The sequence below is a fragment of the Phoca vitulina genome, unplaced genomic scaffold, assembly GCF_004348235.1.
Source record: "Phoca vitulina isolate PV1807 unplaced genomic scaffold, GSC_HSeal_1.0 scaffold4, whole genome shotgun sequence".
Taxonomy (NCBI): domain Eukaryota; kingdom Metazoa; phylum Chordata; class Mammalia; order Carnivora; family Phocidae; genus Phoca; species Phoca vitulina.
In genome coordinates this window covers 54,731,412-54,749,505 of record NW_022589707.1, presented here as the reverse complement: position 1 = coordinate 54,749,505, position 18,094 = coordinate 54,731,412, and the positions used below count along the sequence as shown (strand labels likewise).

The 18,094-nt window shown below is 36.9% G+C and overlaps 1 protein-coding gene across 1 annotated transcript in view; it reads left to right on the top strand.

Moving 5' to 3' along the window:
- Nucleotides 1-3,522: 3,522 nt before the first annotated feature.
- Nucleotides 3,523-18,094, top strand: part of LOC116630649 (tubulin beta chain-like) — an 89,978-nt gene continuing 75,406 nt past the window's right edge. Inside the window, 2 exon segments of the mRNA XM_032401317.1 lie at nt 3,523-3,583; nt 4,460-4,533. Coding sequence (XP_032257208.1) covers nt 3,523-3,583; nt 4,460-4,533 — 135 coding nt within the window.

The window sequence follows — 18,094 nt, the reverse complement described above, 5'->3', positions numbered from 1 at the left end:
GAGATTCTCAATTTGTCTCTAACAACCATATGCAGACACAGTCCCATACTGGGGGATAATGTATATGTGAAATTTAAAAATAAGAAGTATTTGTTTCTATAAGCAATTACCTAATTCAACATGGGAGCGTGTGAATCTTTACATCCATCATACTCGTCAGTAAAAACAAACAAAAAAAACCTGATAAGATACTCCCATTTTTTTTTTTTTTTTTTTTTACTGAAGAGTATGATGGATGTAAAGATTCACATGCTCCCTTGTTGTAGATGTTGTTGAAGGAAGTGTTGGTATTAAGACTGAGGAGGCATAACAGCCTGGAGGTGAGAGATGACAGACTTTAATAAAATAATCTAATAAATAATGGCATATAATTATTTTCTGAAAAAAACATGTTGGATAAATGAAGCAGACTCCAAAACTGTATGGATATTACAGTTTTAACTAATCAACTCCCATAAGCATGCATATTACACAGGATGGACACTATTATTTTTTAGTGTAAGAGGCATTCAGCTTTTCTCTTTTTTCATTTTTTTTTTTTCTTTTCAGGTCAACTTTTTATTGACATATCTTTAAGATTCTTTACAATCTACTGATGAGCCCACTCAAGATAGTCTTCATTTCTGTTAATATTTTCTGATTTCTAGCATTTCCTTTTGATTCTCTCAGAGTTTTCACTTCTCTGCTTAAGTTATCCATCCATTCTTGTATGTTGCCCACTTTTTCTATTAGGACCCTTAGCATATTTATCAGTTATTTTAAATTCCCAGTCTGGTCATTCCAAAATCTCAGCCATATCTAAGCCTGGTTCTGATACTTGCTTTGTCTCTTTAGACTGTATTTTTTTTTATTTTTTGCTTTTTAGCCTGCCTTATAATTTTCTGTTGAAAGCCAGATATGATTTATTAGGTAAAAGGAATGGAAGTAAATAATCCTTTAGTATGAGGTTTTATGCTTATCTGGCTAAGAGGCTGTGTTTGCTCCTTGCTTCAGTGGTAGTGTCACAGGCAAGTTTCCTCTAGTGTCCCTGGTTTTGTTTCCTTTGTTGTCTTTGGGCTTCCCTAGAGATTCCTTCTTAGATAAGGGCTGAGTTATTTGAGCTGTAATTCCCTATTGTTTTAGAGGAGCCCCAATGATGTGATGGTAGGTGTGTGTGGGGTGAGGGGGAAGTCTCTATTCTTATTACTGAGACTATGTCCCTGGACTATGACCTTCACAAGTGCTTCTCAGTTTGGGTTTATGTTTTTCATCCCCCTGAGCTGAGACAAGAAGCCTAGAGGGGGCTGAATTTAGGTATTTCCCTTCCCAAAACAAGGTTAGGTTTTGGTAGAATCCAAATCAGACCCTGGTAAAGAGTTGCCCTTGAGGATAGGCCTTTTGTTAGAGAACAAAAGCTCTAAGCTTATTTCAAGAATATTACCTTTCCCTTCTCTCTGCTCTAAATATGGAGGAAATTTTACTCCAGGCTACCTTCCTAAGAACATGTTGGGGATCCTGGAGGTAAAATGCAGGAAAGTGTGGGAGCCTTCCTGTGTTTGTACTCACAAATGTTTCTCTCTCTCAAGCTAGTTCATGCTCAGTGTCCAACAATTAATTATCCTAAATGTTCTTACCAAGTTGCATGAATGGCTTCACCTTCAGGTAAACTATGATTCTTTATGTTTGCCTGTCTCTTCAATTTTAGGGTCAGCAGTTTGCCTTGTGACTTCACTGATCTGATGAATCCATAGGGTTGTTAATTTTTAGTTTGTCCAGCTTTTTTTCTCATTGCAAGAATGGGAGTTAAGACTTCCGAACTCTTTACATGTTGGACTTAAGTTTTATAAATGTTACTTTAAGGAATTATTCATTCCCATTTGCTTATAAGCATTTACAATATCCTTTAATCATTAAAAATTTGATTATCCAGAGATTATAAGCCAGTCACCCATTTATGCTACTGTAGGTGTTATGAAAACTCAGACTTTATTTTCCTAACCTGCTGAGGAATAGTTCTGCTGATCTTCACAATACATATCCTGACACCTAGTTCAAGCTTTGATCTGAAAAGGCTTATTTGTGGCTTGAGACATGTCTGGTATTCACTTGTATGTAAACACTTTCATTGGAAAGAACTTCTGGGAGCTCAGTGAATGTGATTAGCAAGTCTGTCTGTATTATATTTTGCCAAAGGCAGAATACTAATTGTTAATTGAGAGGGTGCCTTCTCCTCTGGAAATCTATGAAAGAAACAGTAAATCATTAGAAGCCGGAAAGCAAGCCTATTATTTTGTTTAAATGCCATGCCCTGAAAATACTTTTACCTAATTCAGCAGACTTTGGTTGTAAGTGCCAAAACACTGCATACCAAAAGTTAAATAAATGACCTTGAGACAATTAATGAATGGATAATTTAAAAGTATTTTTAAAAAAAGTAAATATTTTCATAGTTAAAGTCACCCTTGAAAAACGATCCTGTTGAAAAGTGGTGTGATATAATCACAATTCATGACAGTCAAACTAAAAGATTTTTCTTTTGGCTGCTGCTTTTAAGTTACTTACAATATAGTCCATTTGGCACCATTCACACAGCCAACACAGATTATTTTTACTTTTAAAACATTGTTATCAAACAGACTGAGTCACCACATTTTCACATACCCACTTGGAGCCAATACTTTAAATATTTTTAAAATAAAATGACAGAAGAGAATTACACTAAACTGCATGAAATTTCACTCAGTATTTGTCCACAGTAAAAAGAAAATGTCTTCATGGAGAAAATCAGATAAAGGAAAAAATATATAACTAAAACTCTAAGGGAGGTGGGAACTAATGATGTGTGAAAATTTAATCGGCTTCAGTACGCCTACTATGCTGTACTCCATTTGTTAAGGAATGGTAGAAGCAGCAGTTCTCTGGGTGAAGTGAGTAAGGGTTATTAGCAATCATAATGGTTTGCTACCTGATAAATTTGCAGATTAAGCAACCTCTGCCATGGAAGTTAGTAATATTTCAAAGATATTGCTCAAAGAAGAATGGAATGGGTATTTTATTTTTATATCAAGAAAACCGGACTCTTTACCAAAGTGTGTGGCAGCAGAAGTCTTGCTTCTCTCATTTTTCAATTTAATGGGTGGTAAGACTTCTACCCAGTACTGAAAATTTTATGACATTTCACTCATTCAATCATATAATGTTCTATAGTTATACTCCAATCGTCTGCTATTCTGCTCTTCTTGTTAAAGATCACATCAGAAAAAGCAACAACCTATTTTATATCCAGGTCAGTTTTATAATAAAAATAATGAAAAATGTATGTAAAGTTTCTCCACTAGGGTTGCATTTTTGTCATTTTTGTAATGAAAATAAATAGCTAGTGCTAAATTTTCAGAATGACCACTATGTTTTCTACATTTTAGTTTTCATTAGACAAAATGCCTTTAAGAAAAGGCCTTTGGAAATTTCATAACATAACCCTAGGGAGCCAACTGTTCTAATTAGCTAACCTGATGGTTAGAAAACTAGATGTGGACTGGCCCCATGATTGTTTTGTTGATAACACTGGGAATACAAGAAGGTCCTCAAGAACATGGCTCCAGAGGTGAGTGCACTGTGCATGAGGTTTAGTCTCACCTATGCAGCTTTGTGAGTTGTCCATCAAAATGCCTGGTTTCATGATCATTTAATGGAAGCCAGAACCACTCAAATGACATAATTATGAACCTTTTCAATCACAATTACTACTTAGCCTGTGGCAGTTACTACCAATAGTTCCATGAGCACCTAGTGTTAGCAGCAACTCTAGGTACTAATCAATGTGGATAAAATAACAAAATCTGCAGTAAAACATTCACATAGATCATATCTAAATGACATGGGAGTGTTATTTCCATATCCTATCATGAAAGGCACAAGCAAAACTATTTAGGGGAGAGGAAGGACTACACTTTGACAATAGCTTGACTGAGGCTGTGTCCAGAGAGCCAGGAGCGATCTAGCCCAGGGATTCTGAGTGTCTGAACCAGAGTCCCTCTACATCAGGGGCAATTTAGGAAGCATAAGGCCAATGCCTGAGACTAGAGGACAAAGAACTCCAGTCAATTTGGAGGCTTTCTCATAAATGTTATGATCACGATTTATGATATAACCCTGGCAGAGTAAAGATAAGAATCACAACTAGGTTTTGAAGTTGAAGATGATGACGGTGAAAATGGAAACACCCAGACCACAGAAAACTCCTGGACCACTGGTTCTTAAACTTTGCTGTACACTCAATCCACATAAATGTTCTTTATATAAAACTGTTGGGGAAAATTATTCAAGGAGCAGGTATTAAGCAGTTTCCTTCAAGATACAGAGCAGAGGTTCTTTAAGTATATTTTACAACAGTTTATATCCAAGCCCCGTTCCCTTTCACTTCTCTACCTAAAAAGAGAGTCTGGCAGGCATAAACATTTCTCTTCCCTTCCCCTTTCAGGTCTGGCCTGTAAGAGAGCCAACGGTGTTTCTAATTTGCCATGTAAAGGAGACCAGCAGATTGCAGAAGAGCCAGTCAGGAGCACCTGGTTTCCTGAAATATGGAGTTTGCCCATATAAATGAACAGTCTTCTCCAGTGGTTTTCAAAGTGTGGTCCCAGAACAGGAACTTCAAAGATCACCTGAGAATATTTTAGAAATGCAAATTTACCCAGACCTATTGAATCAGTACCCTTGGGGATGAAGCCTGGCTACCTAGATGATTCAGATGCATTCCAAAGTTTGAGAAGCACTGATCTTTACAATAATTTATGTGAACTCTTCACTATTTTTCTTTTTCTTTTTTTTTTAATTTTATTTATTTATTTGATAGAGAGAGGCACAGCGAGAGAGGGAACACAAGCAGGGGGAGTGGGAGAGGGAGAAGCAGGCCTCCCGCCAAGCAGGGAGCCCGAGGTGGGGCTCGATCCCAGGACCCTGAGATCATGACCTGAGCCGAAGGCAGACGCTTAACGACTGAGCCACCCAGGTGCCCCCACTATTTTTCTTCTGAATTGGTGAGCAGCCCTATAATAAATATGTAGATTAAAAAAAATCAGATTCAATTATCTGTGTTCTAAATTTTTATCCAAATGCAAACTCTGCCCTGTCTTGTCTGCAGATTTTACTCACAGTTTTCTAAGTCAGAGGGAACATTTGTTCTGATTCTCACTAAAAGTAATCTTTTAAGGACCTGAACAAATAGCCCACATTCCTAGAGGTTTTCTGAACCAGGCACTAGGTGTAATTTTGTAGGACACCCCCTTTCTGTATGCAACCTTGTAAACCATCTGCAATAGCCATAGGAGAAAAGACTCTTGAATCAGAGAGCCCAACTGAGTTGTTGGCTCTCCCCATAACTAGAAGCATGACTAATGATAATTTTATGAGCTTCAATTTCACATGAAGTGGAATAATAAAAAATAAAGTAAAATGAAAATACAAGTAACCTCCCATGGTGGGAATTGAAAAAGATGATTTATGTGGGGAATAAGTCCTACCAAAAATGTGCACATTTTATCTAATAATTCTGTTGTCTTAACCTATTCTGTAGTGTGTAGAACAATGTCTGGCCTCCCCTCAATGGCTGCCCACATCCTAATCCCCAGACCTGTGAGGTATCACCCGACATGGCAAAAGGGACTTGGCAGATGTGATTAAGGTTAAGGACCTTAACATGGGGAGAGGATCCTGGATTACCCAGGTGGGCCCAATCTAATTATATGAATTCTTATAAGCAGAGAATTGTTCCCAACTGTGATCAGAGGTTATGAACAGAAGAATGATCAGAGAGCTGGATCTTGCTGGCTTTCAAGGTGGAAAAAGGGGGCCATGTGCCAAGGAATGCAGGCAGCTTCTCGAAGTTGGAAAAGGCCATGAAATAAGTTTTGGACTTGTGACATGTTGGATTTTTGACCTCCAAAACCATAAGATAATAAATTTTTGTCATTTTAAGGCACTAAGGCATAGGTAATTTGCTATGGCAGCAATAGGAAACTAGTGTATAACTCTATGCTTATTCTAAGTTACTTTGAGATGTAAAACTGGGGCATGCCACACCCATACACATTTCAGAGCCAAGGACATCCAGATGGATCCCTGACCATATTAGTGGTTCAGAGCATCATGATTATAATACATAGGCAAGGTAGTTACTAGGGGTAAGCAATATGTATCCTCCTTTCACTCAATCAGAGGATAAACTCGCCTGAAGAAAACAGAGGTAAATCACTATTTGGCAATGAAGCTGGACCTTTAAACTTTTCAACTTGCTTTTTGAAAAAGATGTTTCTTTCTTCCCCCCTCTCTTACAAGACTTGAAAAATATATAGCCTTCGCTGCCCTAGCTACCACAAAACAGAGATATACTTACTGTTAAGTTCCCCTTGGAGAAATCAGAAATCACTGGATAGAGAACAACAGCGAGTTTTTTAAAGTGCCTAAATGACTTCTGTTTGTCTAACATTGTAAGCAAAGAGTATAAGAAACGGACAACGTGCTTATTGTTCATTAAGCAAAATAGGCATCCACTTGCCTCACCAGCAGAAATATTCTAATAATTTTGAAAAGAAATCGAAGTATACTATAGTGATACTGTTTTGCCAGGGCTGCAAACAACCAGGAGCTCACTTGTAGAATTAAGACTTACAATTTTAATATTTTACATACAAACAGGAACATTAACTGGGCAAAACAGGAGCTTATAAAAAGCTTTAAGTACCTTCTGTTCAGACTATGAGAACTATTTGAGACGCTTGCAGATGGCAGTCTTCCCATGGTGTCCCCACGTGACAGAGGAAAGAGAACAAGCTCTCATGTCTCTTTTATAAGGGCACCAAATTCTATTCATGAGGGCTCCACCCTAATGATTACTTCCCAAAGGCCCCCACCTGCTAATATCACCACATTGGGGGTTAGAATTACAACATATGAATGGAGGCTATCTGCCTATAACGTCATCAGTATTAAGTGGAACAATCTAAGGACAAGCCTGGTCCTGCACATACAGTGAATATTCAGTAATACTAACTATTATCAGAACAGGTGAGCTAGATGATGAAATCAGGGGTCTAAAACCTCATCACCTATTACACCCAGGCTGAGGAAAAACTAGCTGTATGTGATATCGCTATGCCTCACACAGAAGCAAAATCACAACTTCTTTGTGCACTCCCAGTGAGAGCTGACACTATTTGGTTGTCTATCCAGTTTTTTCCCCTTCCTCGTGCATAGGCCCAAGCCCCTAGAGGTCGATGCTCAGTGCTATTAACACCAGGCCATCACCAGTGATACGTGGGTCCCTGAACAAAGCTGAAACAGTCAGATTCTCTATTCCAGAGCCACATGAACTCTGAGTATGGCTAGACCTGCCACATGCAATATAGGAAGATAGCCCTATCCTACTAAGCACCCAGAAGAGAAAACGTGTCAGCAAAAACAGAGAGCAAAACAGACACGCAGGGTGGAATAAAGATGAAGGATGCCAAGTCCCAGTGACTTTTCCTATTTATGTTAGCTACCTGAGGACTGAATGAGTTTCTGTCCCTGGATTCTAGGCTGTGCCCCAGTACCCTGATTATTAATTTGTCTTTTGACTTAAGAGGTCTCTCAAGTTGGTTTCTGTTACTTTGAATCAAATAATTCAAATATAATTGTATAACCTCTGATACTGAGACAGATTTTTGCCTCAATGACTACCTTCTAGTTCAATTTGAAAATATTATTGGATCTTCCCCTTGAATAGTGAACGTAATAGGCAGAAAGTATTATAACTGCAACAGCCTAATCCTGTGAAGTCATTAAAGGTTTTCATGTGTCAATGCTACTTTATAGAGATGACAGTATGACATTCTAGCTGACTCCAAACTATAAACCGGAGCCAACTACAAAGCCACTAAAGTGTCCTGAGAAATCTTAATACCATTATTAAAGTCATGTAGTATGAAAGTCCAGATTATTGGAACTTCATACACTTACAATTTTGGGGAGATTGTTAACAGTTTGCCAAGTAAAGCACTCTTCATACATATTTAGATAAAAATTGGTATTTTAGTGGTTACTTTGTTTCCATAATAGCTGAAAAATCCAAAAGTGAGGTTAATGCTAGGACATAAATTTTTACTCTATTTTTAGTGACTATGCATTTTTAAAAAGGCTCTTTCCATAGGGGAAAAAAAAATAAACTCACCATCTAAGACAATCAAAATATAAGTAACAGAGCATAAAGATTTCCACTTCCAAACAAAATTTCAACCTATTCATGTATATTGTTTGACAAATTGCCTTTGTTTCCAACCCTTGCTGCTGTATTCCTATCATCAAACATCTTGAAAGGAAAGTAGGTATACTTTTTGTATAAAGAGTATTTATAGGCAACCTAATTAAAATTACTAATACAGGGAAGAAGAAACCATATCACTTAGCTTTAAGTGACATGAATTTTTTTTCTTTTTAGCCAAAGATTTACTTGTTTTGATAACACAGAGTTATATACTAATATGCTAATGTATATTCCTTGGGTCTTTGAAAAGGGAGCTAGGTAGAGGGGTTTCAAACATCTTGAATTGGAAGGCACACACTATGAAGAGTAAAATGCAAACAATGTTTCATGAGCCTGTATGTCTAGAATAGTAGGAATTATAATCCGTCTCCCCTCGGCTAGAAGAGCAGCTGGCCTAGAGTTGCAGGTGAAGAAGAAAAGGTGAATTGCTGTCTGAGTCTTACACAGCCACAAGCTAGGAAACCAGAGGAAATATGAACTTTTAAGTACAAGGTAGCAGGAAGAGCACAAGACAAGACTCAGCACCCAAAATTAAGCAAGACTTAGTCAGAAGGTGGGACTTGGCAAGTCCCTCTGGATGTTAAGTATGAAACGGAATGGTCATGTCCATGGAGAAAGTATAAAGGACGCGGAGAGTCACCATGCTTCCCTCTCCCGCCCTGAGTGAAAGGCCCTTGGATTTCCCTAACTCATCTAATGCACTGTTCTCCACCCAGGATGTACACTGAATCACTTGAAGAGCTTTAAAAAAAAAAAAAAAAGTAATAATACCTTTCACCTACAACCAATTTAGTCAAAATCTCTGGGGATTTGAAGGCATGGCCAACATTAAGAACTACCTATAAAATGGAAGGAATTACTCAACTCGAGAAAAAGGTGATGGTGAAATGTGAATTCTTACAAGGAACTTCCCGAATCCAAACCTTCCCCGAGGACTGTGCACAGAGCTGGCAAGGCCTTAGGGCTTGTAAGGTCATGAGCAGTCATGTGAGGACAAAGCTACCGGGCACTAAGCCGTCTCAGAGGACACGCCCAGCTTCCTAGAGCAGAAAAAAGTACACAAACTCAGACATAACTTGAGGTCTATAATAAAGTTTAGTCCAAAGGGGATTATCACAGAAAAAAGGCAAACAATGGGAGGTGCCCTCAATTGTTTCCAGCTTCAGTCCAAAGGCATAATGGGACGAAAAATATTCATGTTTCCTTTTAAAATTCATAGAAAGGGTCTTCATTTCTAAAACCTTTTGTTCCAAGTGTTCAGAAATTCATATATGCAAAAACAAACAAAAAAAACCTCTTAAGAAGCTGATCCTTATAGCTGCAGTATTTTTCTATGCTGAAAAGCAGCATTCTTTTGTGTATTTCTAGACAGGTTTTCTCCTAAAATGTACACCTGACAACCAAAATGAGAGGCTATCCTCCTCTGAGAGTCAGAAAAGGGGCTTCCAGCCTTTGACCTGAGGAGGTAGGAGCGCTCTTGGAATGTGTGCACCATTAAAACTGTGCTTGAGGGAGTTTACCTGCTCACATTTTAATTATTGTTTTGGTCACATTATTTATGTTAACCCTTTCAAAGACAACCCCAAACCCACTGCTAGGCATTATCTTGTTTATTAAGATATTTGAGTTTACACCAAAACAATACTCTGTTCAAATTGATCACATTCACTAGCGTTCCAGTAAAAATCAATCCCTTTACACCACCGGTGCTGGAGAACAAGATAAACACGCCACACGAGTGAAATTTTAGCCTGAGTCAGCATAATTATCATGCTATTAGGGAATTCTGCTGTGCTGATTAGCATACAAATCAGCTGCAGTGTAAGAACCCAAAACCTCTCTCGAAATTTGAGTGCATTGATGTAATTCCTCATCCATCCCCACTTCCTCTCTGCCAAAGGAAGCTAGGAAACTCAGACCCTAAGGAGGATTTTAAGTAATGTTGCAAAAATAATCAGTTTGGATAAGACAGGGTTTACTTTGTAAATTAACTATTTTCCCGCTTTAAATAAACATAAGGCAAATTTGGGAAAACTGGGGAGGGGAGCGGGGGGAAGAAGCAGCTAACACATTGGATAATGTGGGGAGGATTCAACATTAAAGATTGGGTCTCCTGTGTGTCCTGCCTAGGGTGAAAGAAGTTAAAGTGATCAGGGGATGGTTTGTTGAAATGTGAGAGAAGATAGGAGTTCATTCTTTTTTTTTTCTTTCACTGATACTTTCATTTTTTTATTTTTTTTATAGTTTATGTTTTTGTTTAAACTTTGTTGGATAACATAGTGTAATATTGGTTTCTGGAGTAGAATTCAGTGATTTGTCACAACACCCAGTGCTCATCATAACAAGCGCCCTCTTTAATACTCATCACCTGTTTAACGCCCCCCCCCCCCCATCAAAACCTCAGTTTGTTCTCTGTCATTAAGGGTCACTTACGGCTTGTTTCCCCTCTCTCCTTTTTTCTTTTCCCCCTTCCCATATGTTCATCTGTTTTCTTTCTTTGGAGGTTCCTCAAAAAGTTAAGAAGAGAGGGACGCCTGGGTGGCTCAGTCAGTTAAGCATCTGCCTTCGGCTCAGGTCATAATCCAAGCGTCCTGGGATTGAGCCCCGCATCGGGCTCCCTGCTCAGCGGGGAGCCTGCTTCTCCCTCTCCCTCTGCTGTTCCCCCTGCTTGTGTGCTCTTTTTTTCTGTCAAATAAATAAAAATCTTAAAAAAAATGTTAAGAGAATTACCCTAAATCCAACAATTGCCCTTCCAGTTATTTACCCAAAGGAGTTCATTCTCTTAAGGGGCTCCTTAAGGATAGGGATTAATTCTTGAAGGTCCCTGAAATTCAGCACTTTTCTCTAAGAGCATATGCTCTTTAAGAGGCAAATTTTCCTTCCTCAAACCTCCACCCTTTCTATTCTCAACCTGTAATTTAGCTAATTTCATTTTTATCTACCTGTGATTACTATTTACTTCTTTTACATTATATAGGGCTCTGGAAGACAGAAATCACATCTTACCAATTTTTGCATTCCTCATAATGCCTAACACTCAGTGTTTCTATCCATTAAGTGCTTTGTTCTACAAAGGTGTTAAGGGGTCTAATAAAGTATTTGCTCAGGGCATTTCCAAGTGAAGGACATGAATGGAAGCTCCTATGGCAGCAGGTGTTACCTCCCCGATTCTGCATGTGCAAGTAAGAACCATGCTTACTATAAAAAATGAACACATTCTGACATATATACGGTCAAACTACATGCCAAAATGGGTAATGAATCTTAGAAAGTCATTTTTCAAAAGTATGAATAGTAATTGCTTAAATGGTAAAGGGCCATGACTTGGAGGCACACATTCTGTAACACACTTGGAGTGAAAGAAACTATGTATTTCTTTTTCAGCCTTGTTCTTTAACATGTCCTGTTTCATTCCAGAAGGTACCCTACTTACTATCATTTCTGGTTTATGAGCTTTGTTGCATAAAACTAACAGATCAGGAACTCAGTTCTTTGAACAGAGACTAGTACTTCCTAAGTTGTCGATATAGCTTAGGTAACATAACTACAATAATAATGATTACAATTATCTTGTCTGAATCATTTTTCCTTGGAACGCCTGGGTGGCTCAGTCAGTTAAGTGTCTGCCTTTTTGGCTCAGGTCATGATCCTGGAGCTCTGGAATTGAGCCCAGCATCAGGCTCCCTACTCAGCAGGGAGTCCACTTCTCCCTCTCCCTCTGCCCCTCCCCACTGCTTGTGCTCTCTCAAATAAATAAAACATTAAAAAAAAATAATACATCATTTTTCCTTTTCTGCATGTAGAGATTCTTGGTGGCTAGCATGTATTTCTATAATTCTTAGTTCAACAATTTATACACTGTGTTGTATCAATTACGTAGAAACATGTGAAGATCAGAATGTAAAGCATGGTTAAAGTAATCAATCCTCAAATACACCAAATGTATTCATGTGCCTATAAAACATCCTATACATGATAATAGTCACTTAGTAGTAAAAATGAAAAAGTAAAAACCAAAAATTAATTTTACCACAAACGTACTAAATCCCTTAGAATTTACTCAGCATATGAATAAATTCAAAAGCAAATAACACAAAGATATAGAATAGCATGTTTTCATTCATGGGCTCAGGAGGATAATGATCAGTATGGTGAAATAAAGAATGTTGATGTTCATCCATTCATCAAAAATTGGTCAAAGTAGTAGTTTAACCAATTATTCATACAGGATATTATTGTATATGTCACAAGTGAAAGTCATGTTACTACTGACCTCTCAGTCATTGGAAAAGCTCCAACATCAGAAGTCAAACTCTTCTAGTATGTACATTTGCTAATAGTTCATGGTTAGCCATCTTCCCAACCCATCCTTCTGTAGAAAGCCTCTGCACATTAATAGATGGTGGTGGTTTAGAGGTTGTAATGAGGAATATTTTTCTTGTTAAACTAATCTACACTAACCATCAATAAAAGGCATCAATACTTAAATGAATGCCCACAGATTATGCTAGTGACTCACATCTGAGATTTTTGGAACTAGATATTTCAGAGTGTAATTTATAGTCTATTTTTCTCAAATCAATCACTTCATTGTTTCGTTAAGTGTTATGTCAAAGCTGTAAGTTACAAGTGATTCTAAATGATGAAATATCTAAGTTCTTGTGTCTGCCTTTCTCATTTGTTTGCAAAGCTATGTGAAATAGGCTTCTGGGGAAATGGTATATTAATGTGCATTTGTAGTAATTCATAGTGTTGAGTTATGTGAAGTAATAAAATGCCATTTTCTCGAATTTATCAAAGGAAAAGGTTCTCACCACAAACTGAAAAAAAATGACATTTTTATAAGAAATGTGAACTTACACTGAGACTAACAGTCAAGAGCCAGAAATAACTTACACATTTCATGCTTTTATATTTGTCATCATTACTTTTACTATCATTCAACCTCAAGTGCTTTACCTATTACCATTTATTACAAGACAAAAATTAATTGCAATGTTAAAAAATGAAAAAGGCTAAGTTCAGACATGAGCCACAGTGAGAATCCTGTTGACACTTGGTTCCAGCTAAAGCATGGAGTTTCAGGTACAGGCTACATAGTCACTCAACTTTTAGACTACAACCTTATGCCATTCAAAAATATAGACTATTATTTGGACTGGAAAATCTAGACATAACTAATTATTGAACCAAATTATCCATTATATGTTGTCTTTTACATACATTAATATCTATCCCAGGTTAATATCTATTTACTGCACAATAGGATTATTTTTTAGTATACTAGTCAAATGTCCTGAAGTCTGTTATCACACATTCTATAGAGATAAATACTTAAGTGTGCTTTACATTTTGCACCTTCAATGATGCATTATGCTTTCTGCAGAAAAACTTACTGCAAACCAATTCTCCTGGCCAGCACTGGTTTTGGGTAAGCCATCCAAAAATCCAAATTACACCATTTTGAAGGCACTGGAGAATTACCAAAGCTGTGGACTTCAGAGACCATGATCTCAGAAGGGAAATACAAAGGATAGAGCCATTTCTTACCGTTTTCCCCCTTCAATCATTTGCTAATTCACAAGCAAAGGGTAGGGGATGAGAAACTAAACAGAACTTCTTATGAGGTTGGGGAGACTGGAATTGGGGTGGGGGCCATCAAGGAGAAGGGATCCTAGTGAACACCCCAATTAGGACCCATGAATGTTGATATCAACTATACATAACCAAACAAGATTATGTGTTAAATGTTTATGTTTGTATTTGTGTATTTGTGTGTACACATGTGCACACACATTTACTTCGGAGTTGAAACAAAAGTAGAGCAGCCCTAAAACTGAACTGTAATTCTGAACAAGCATCATCCCTGACTGAATTAATATAATCTGTCCTTTCTTTCTGCCTGAAGGAAGCAAAAGCATATTCTCTCTTAAAGAAATAACCAGAGACCCAAATTACCCTTAAAATTTCATATACAGTGGAAAGAGAACATGCCATTACAAAATTTTCAGGTATACCAAGAAAAAAAGACCAAATGAGTGAGAGTCAGAAAACAAGTCAGAGAAACAAATCCATGGCAGATACAGATATTAGAGTTTTCAGACATGGATATTAAACATGGTGAGTACAATCATGTGGTTACATAACAAGGTGGAAAACTTCAGGCAAGAGCTGGAAGCAACTTTAAAGATCAAATGGTCAATCTAGAAATGAAGAATTTACAATGACTAAAATTTAAGTAACACTGTGTGATTCTAGGCATATAATTATAATGAGTATCATGCTAAAGTCTATCCAAAGGAGATCAATACCATGCTTCCTCTAAAAGGTTTAATTTGGAAACTATCTTTGGTTTAAAAAAATATCTTTGGCTAAATTTTCTAAAACTTACTCTATAAATATATGAAGTTCATTATGCTCAAATATGGGAACTCATTTTTATTCTCCATCTATGAAAGTATGTGCGTGTATATCAGACCACTTGAAAATTTAACTTTTGTAAGTGCATGAAAAATGATTCAATGACCACACCATAGTCAGGTTAGCCAAAGAGTATGCTAAAACACTGTATGACCCTAAAGATATTATTTAGTATTTCAACCTGTGTATGTTTTGTCTTTTTCATTTATATCTCTAAACCTGTTGCACTGTTAAAGACCAAGTTAAAGGTAGCCACTTCAATTCTCTTAATTTTTCCTAAGTCTTCAAGAAATTATGCATCAAGTAGAAAAAAAATTCTTAATGTTATATTTACCACTTTTTATACAAGTTTGAAGGTATATCAATATGTACACACACACATATACCAAGATGTAAAAACTCATTCACTATGAAAACATTAAGTCAGATACAAACTAAAGATTATCCAAGGGAAGGCTATATATTCTTCAATGAATAAGGTCATCCTGAATACACTATCATGATTTTATCACTGATCTAGGCAATGTGAGGTTATTTTTGAGCCTATATATGCACAAAGGAAATGATGCTTAATATCTATACTGTCACTTTTAGATTGTATTACATATTTGAATATGCTGTTCTATCTTGTTTTCTATTATTTTGTGTCTAAGTCTTATTTCTCCACTGATAATAATAAAAGTACACCTTATCCTAGGAAACCCCAAACTCAGTTATGTGTTATAATCCAAAAAGCCTTCTCTATGTCAGAAATTTGGAATTAAAAAAAATAAGTATTAAATATATCCACTGCTTCCTTTCTTTAGAAGAACAGCACAGATTAAGAGGGAGATTGCTGGGGTTCAATTTCCACGGCACTGTGCACCAGCTATAGGAGTCTATACAGTGAATTTAATCTCTCTGTGCAGTTTCCTCATTAAAAAAAAAAAATCACCTACTTCACAGGATTGCTATAAGGATAGAATGAAGTAATATGTATAAAGGCCTTAGAACAATTCTTGGTAAGCTTTGTGAGTTTGCTACTCTTGTTCTCGTGGCCATTGCTATCATTACTATTACTAATATTTTACATATTCAAGTCTCTTCACTCAGTTTGTATTTCCTATTTTCCTTCCCTCAGCAAAATAGTTCTCTATTTTTAAAACTTGACTCAAAAGGCTACCCTAAACCCCTAAAACAATGTCCCTTTTTCAGTGGTCCCCAGAGCACTCTCTTTATGCTGTCATTATCAACCAAATTATACTGAAATTATCTATTTGAATATCTAGTATCCCTTCATACCTGCATCCCTCCTCCCTACTATGAGCTCCTCAAGGGCTCCATCTTTGTTCCCTAGCACTGACGCTCTATCAAGGGTCCCAGAAACAACCCTCAGGTTCAGTGGTTCACAAGAGGGCTCATAGGATTTAGCATATAGTTGCCTTCATGGTTATGATCAGCAGAAGAATACAAAGCAAAATCAGCAAAGGGAAAAGATGCGTAAGGCAAAGACCAGAGGAAACCAGGTATAAAATTCCAAAGTTTTCTCTCTCTGTGGAGTCACACAGGACATATTTTTTGTGTTGTTTCATTATTCCTCTAGCATGGAATTGTGGTAACACATGCCAAGTGCTATCTACTAGAGAAGCTCATTAGACATTCAGTGCCCAAGGTTTATACTGGGTATTGATCACATAGGTACTCTCTGATTTACCAATAGCCAAATGCCAGACTCACAGAAGAAAAGCAGGTATTCAGCATAAACCACAAGTTTGAACAGTCTAGGCAGAGTGAGCCACTTTCTTCATTCAGCTAAAGTTTTATATTTGTAGGGAAATGATTACTATTCAAGTTCCCAGATGCCAGTCAAGGTCCAGCCTCGCACGCAGGCCTTTCTTTTCCACACAAAAGCCTAGCACATAAAACATATTCAGTAACTGTTTGTGTTAACTAAACTAGCTCTCCAATGGAACAATGTTAACAACAGTGAGTAAAATAAACCCAACTCTCAAAATTTCATTTAACTTATATGCAACTACAATATCAGGTAATTATGTACACATTCATCTAATAAACATTTTTCTGGATACTTACCCTGTACACATTCATCTAATAAACATTTTTCTGGATACTTACCCTGTACTTTGCAATGCATCAGGCATTGAGATACAAAGATCAGTAAGACATGTACTCTGTTGTTAAGTGGACTCATTCGGGTAGGAAAGTCAGACAGATAAAGCAATACTTAGACTGGCTCTACCCAGTGTAAAATATGTAATTATAGCAATATCAATGTTGATTAATAAACTATCATACTCTATTTTCCAGAATTAAATATTTCAATATACTTATGAGTTTTACAGTTGAGTGCTTTAATTAACAATATATCATTGTTTCAAAAAGTGTCAACGCATTTCAACTTCATTTATGGTTCTGCTTTTGATAGTATATATTGGATAAGATATCCTGAAGAGTCTTAGTGCTATAAAACAACTGAATTCAGTATAAAACATTTTAATATTTTGGTTTTCAGAAATTGAAGGAAAAAAATTAGAGCTTCTCCACAAAAACAAGCAGACATAGAAATAAAATCCTGAAACCAGGGCAGAACACTATGAGTTGGAAGCAAATGTGAAAGCTGGGTTTGAACTGGAGGTTAATCCCAGTATCAACCCTGAAGCTATGCCTTGGGGCCACCAAAGAGTAGGAGAGCTGAGTGGGGACTGACAGAAAGTTAGGAGAGGAATGGTCAGTAGGTAGAAGGGGGTGGGGAGAAGGGGAGAGAAGAGAGGAGTCAAAGTTTTCACCAGATTCCCAGTGGAGTCTATTTTCAAAACAAATTAAGATCCATTGAACTAGAAGTTTGTAGTCTATCTAAAGAGACTATTTTAGGAATCTAAGCCTTAGACGCTGATCTTTTAAGCACCAGGGAACTGAAGAAATCACTCCCAAGTTCCAAAAGAAAAATTCGCTACATTTCAAAGGTAGATTAGAAGATTCAGCACTAGGAACTACAGAGGAATAATGGTTTTCGAAAGAAATGATAAACTTATCTGTGTGAATGTAGTAAAAATACACCTCCTCATCCTCTCCAATTAACTTACTGAAAGTGCTGAATAATTTTGAGTAATCATACGTGATTTAATAACTGCCACACTCCTACTCTTACCAGGCTTTCTATAAGTTCAACTCTTAGCAGTTTGTCTTCTTGGAAAATACTAAATATTGAGATGAAAATTAAGATATGGAAAATTATCCTTGATTCGCTGAAGATCTTAAAAAAATACAGCTAAATTTTGAATAGCAACTTTCTTACAAAAATCTTGAAACTCTCAATACCCTTATGAAAGAGAAATGTAATTTGTATAATAAATATGAAGAGAATGAAGTATTGTGAGAAGCCATGGTCATTTAATC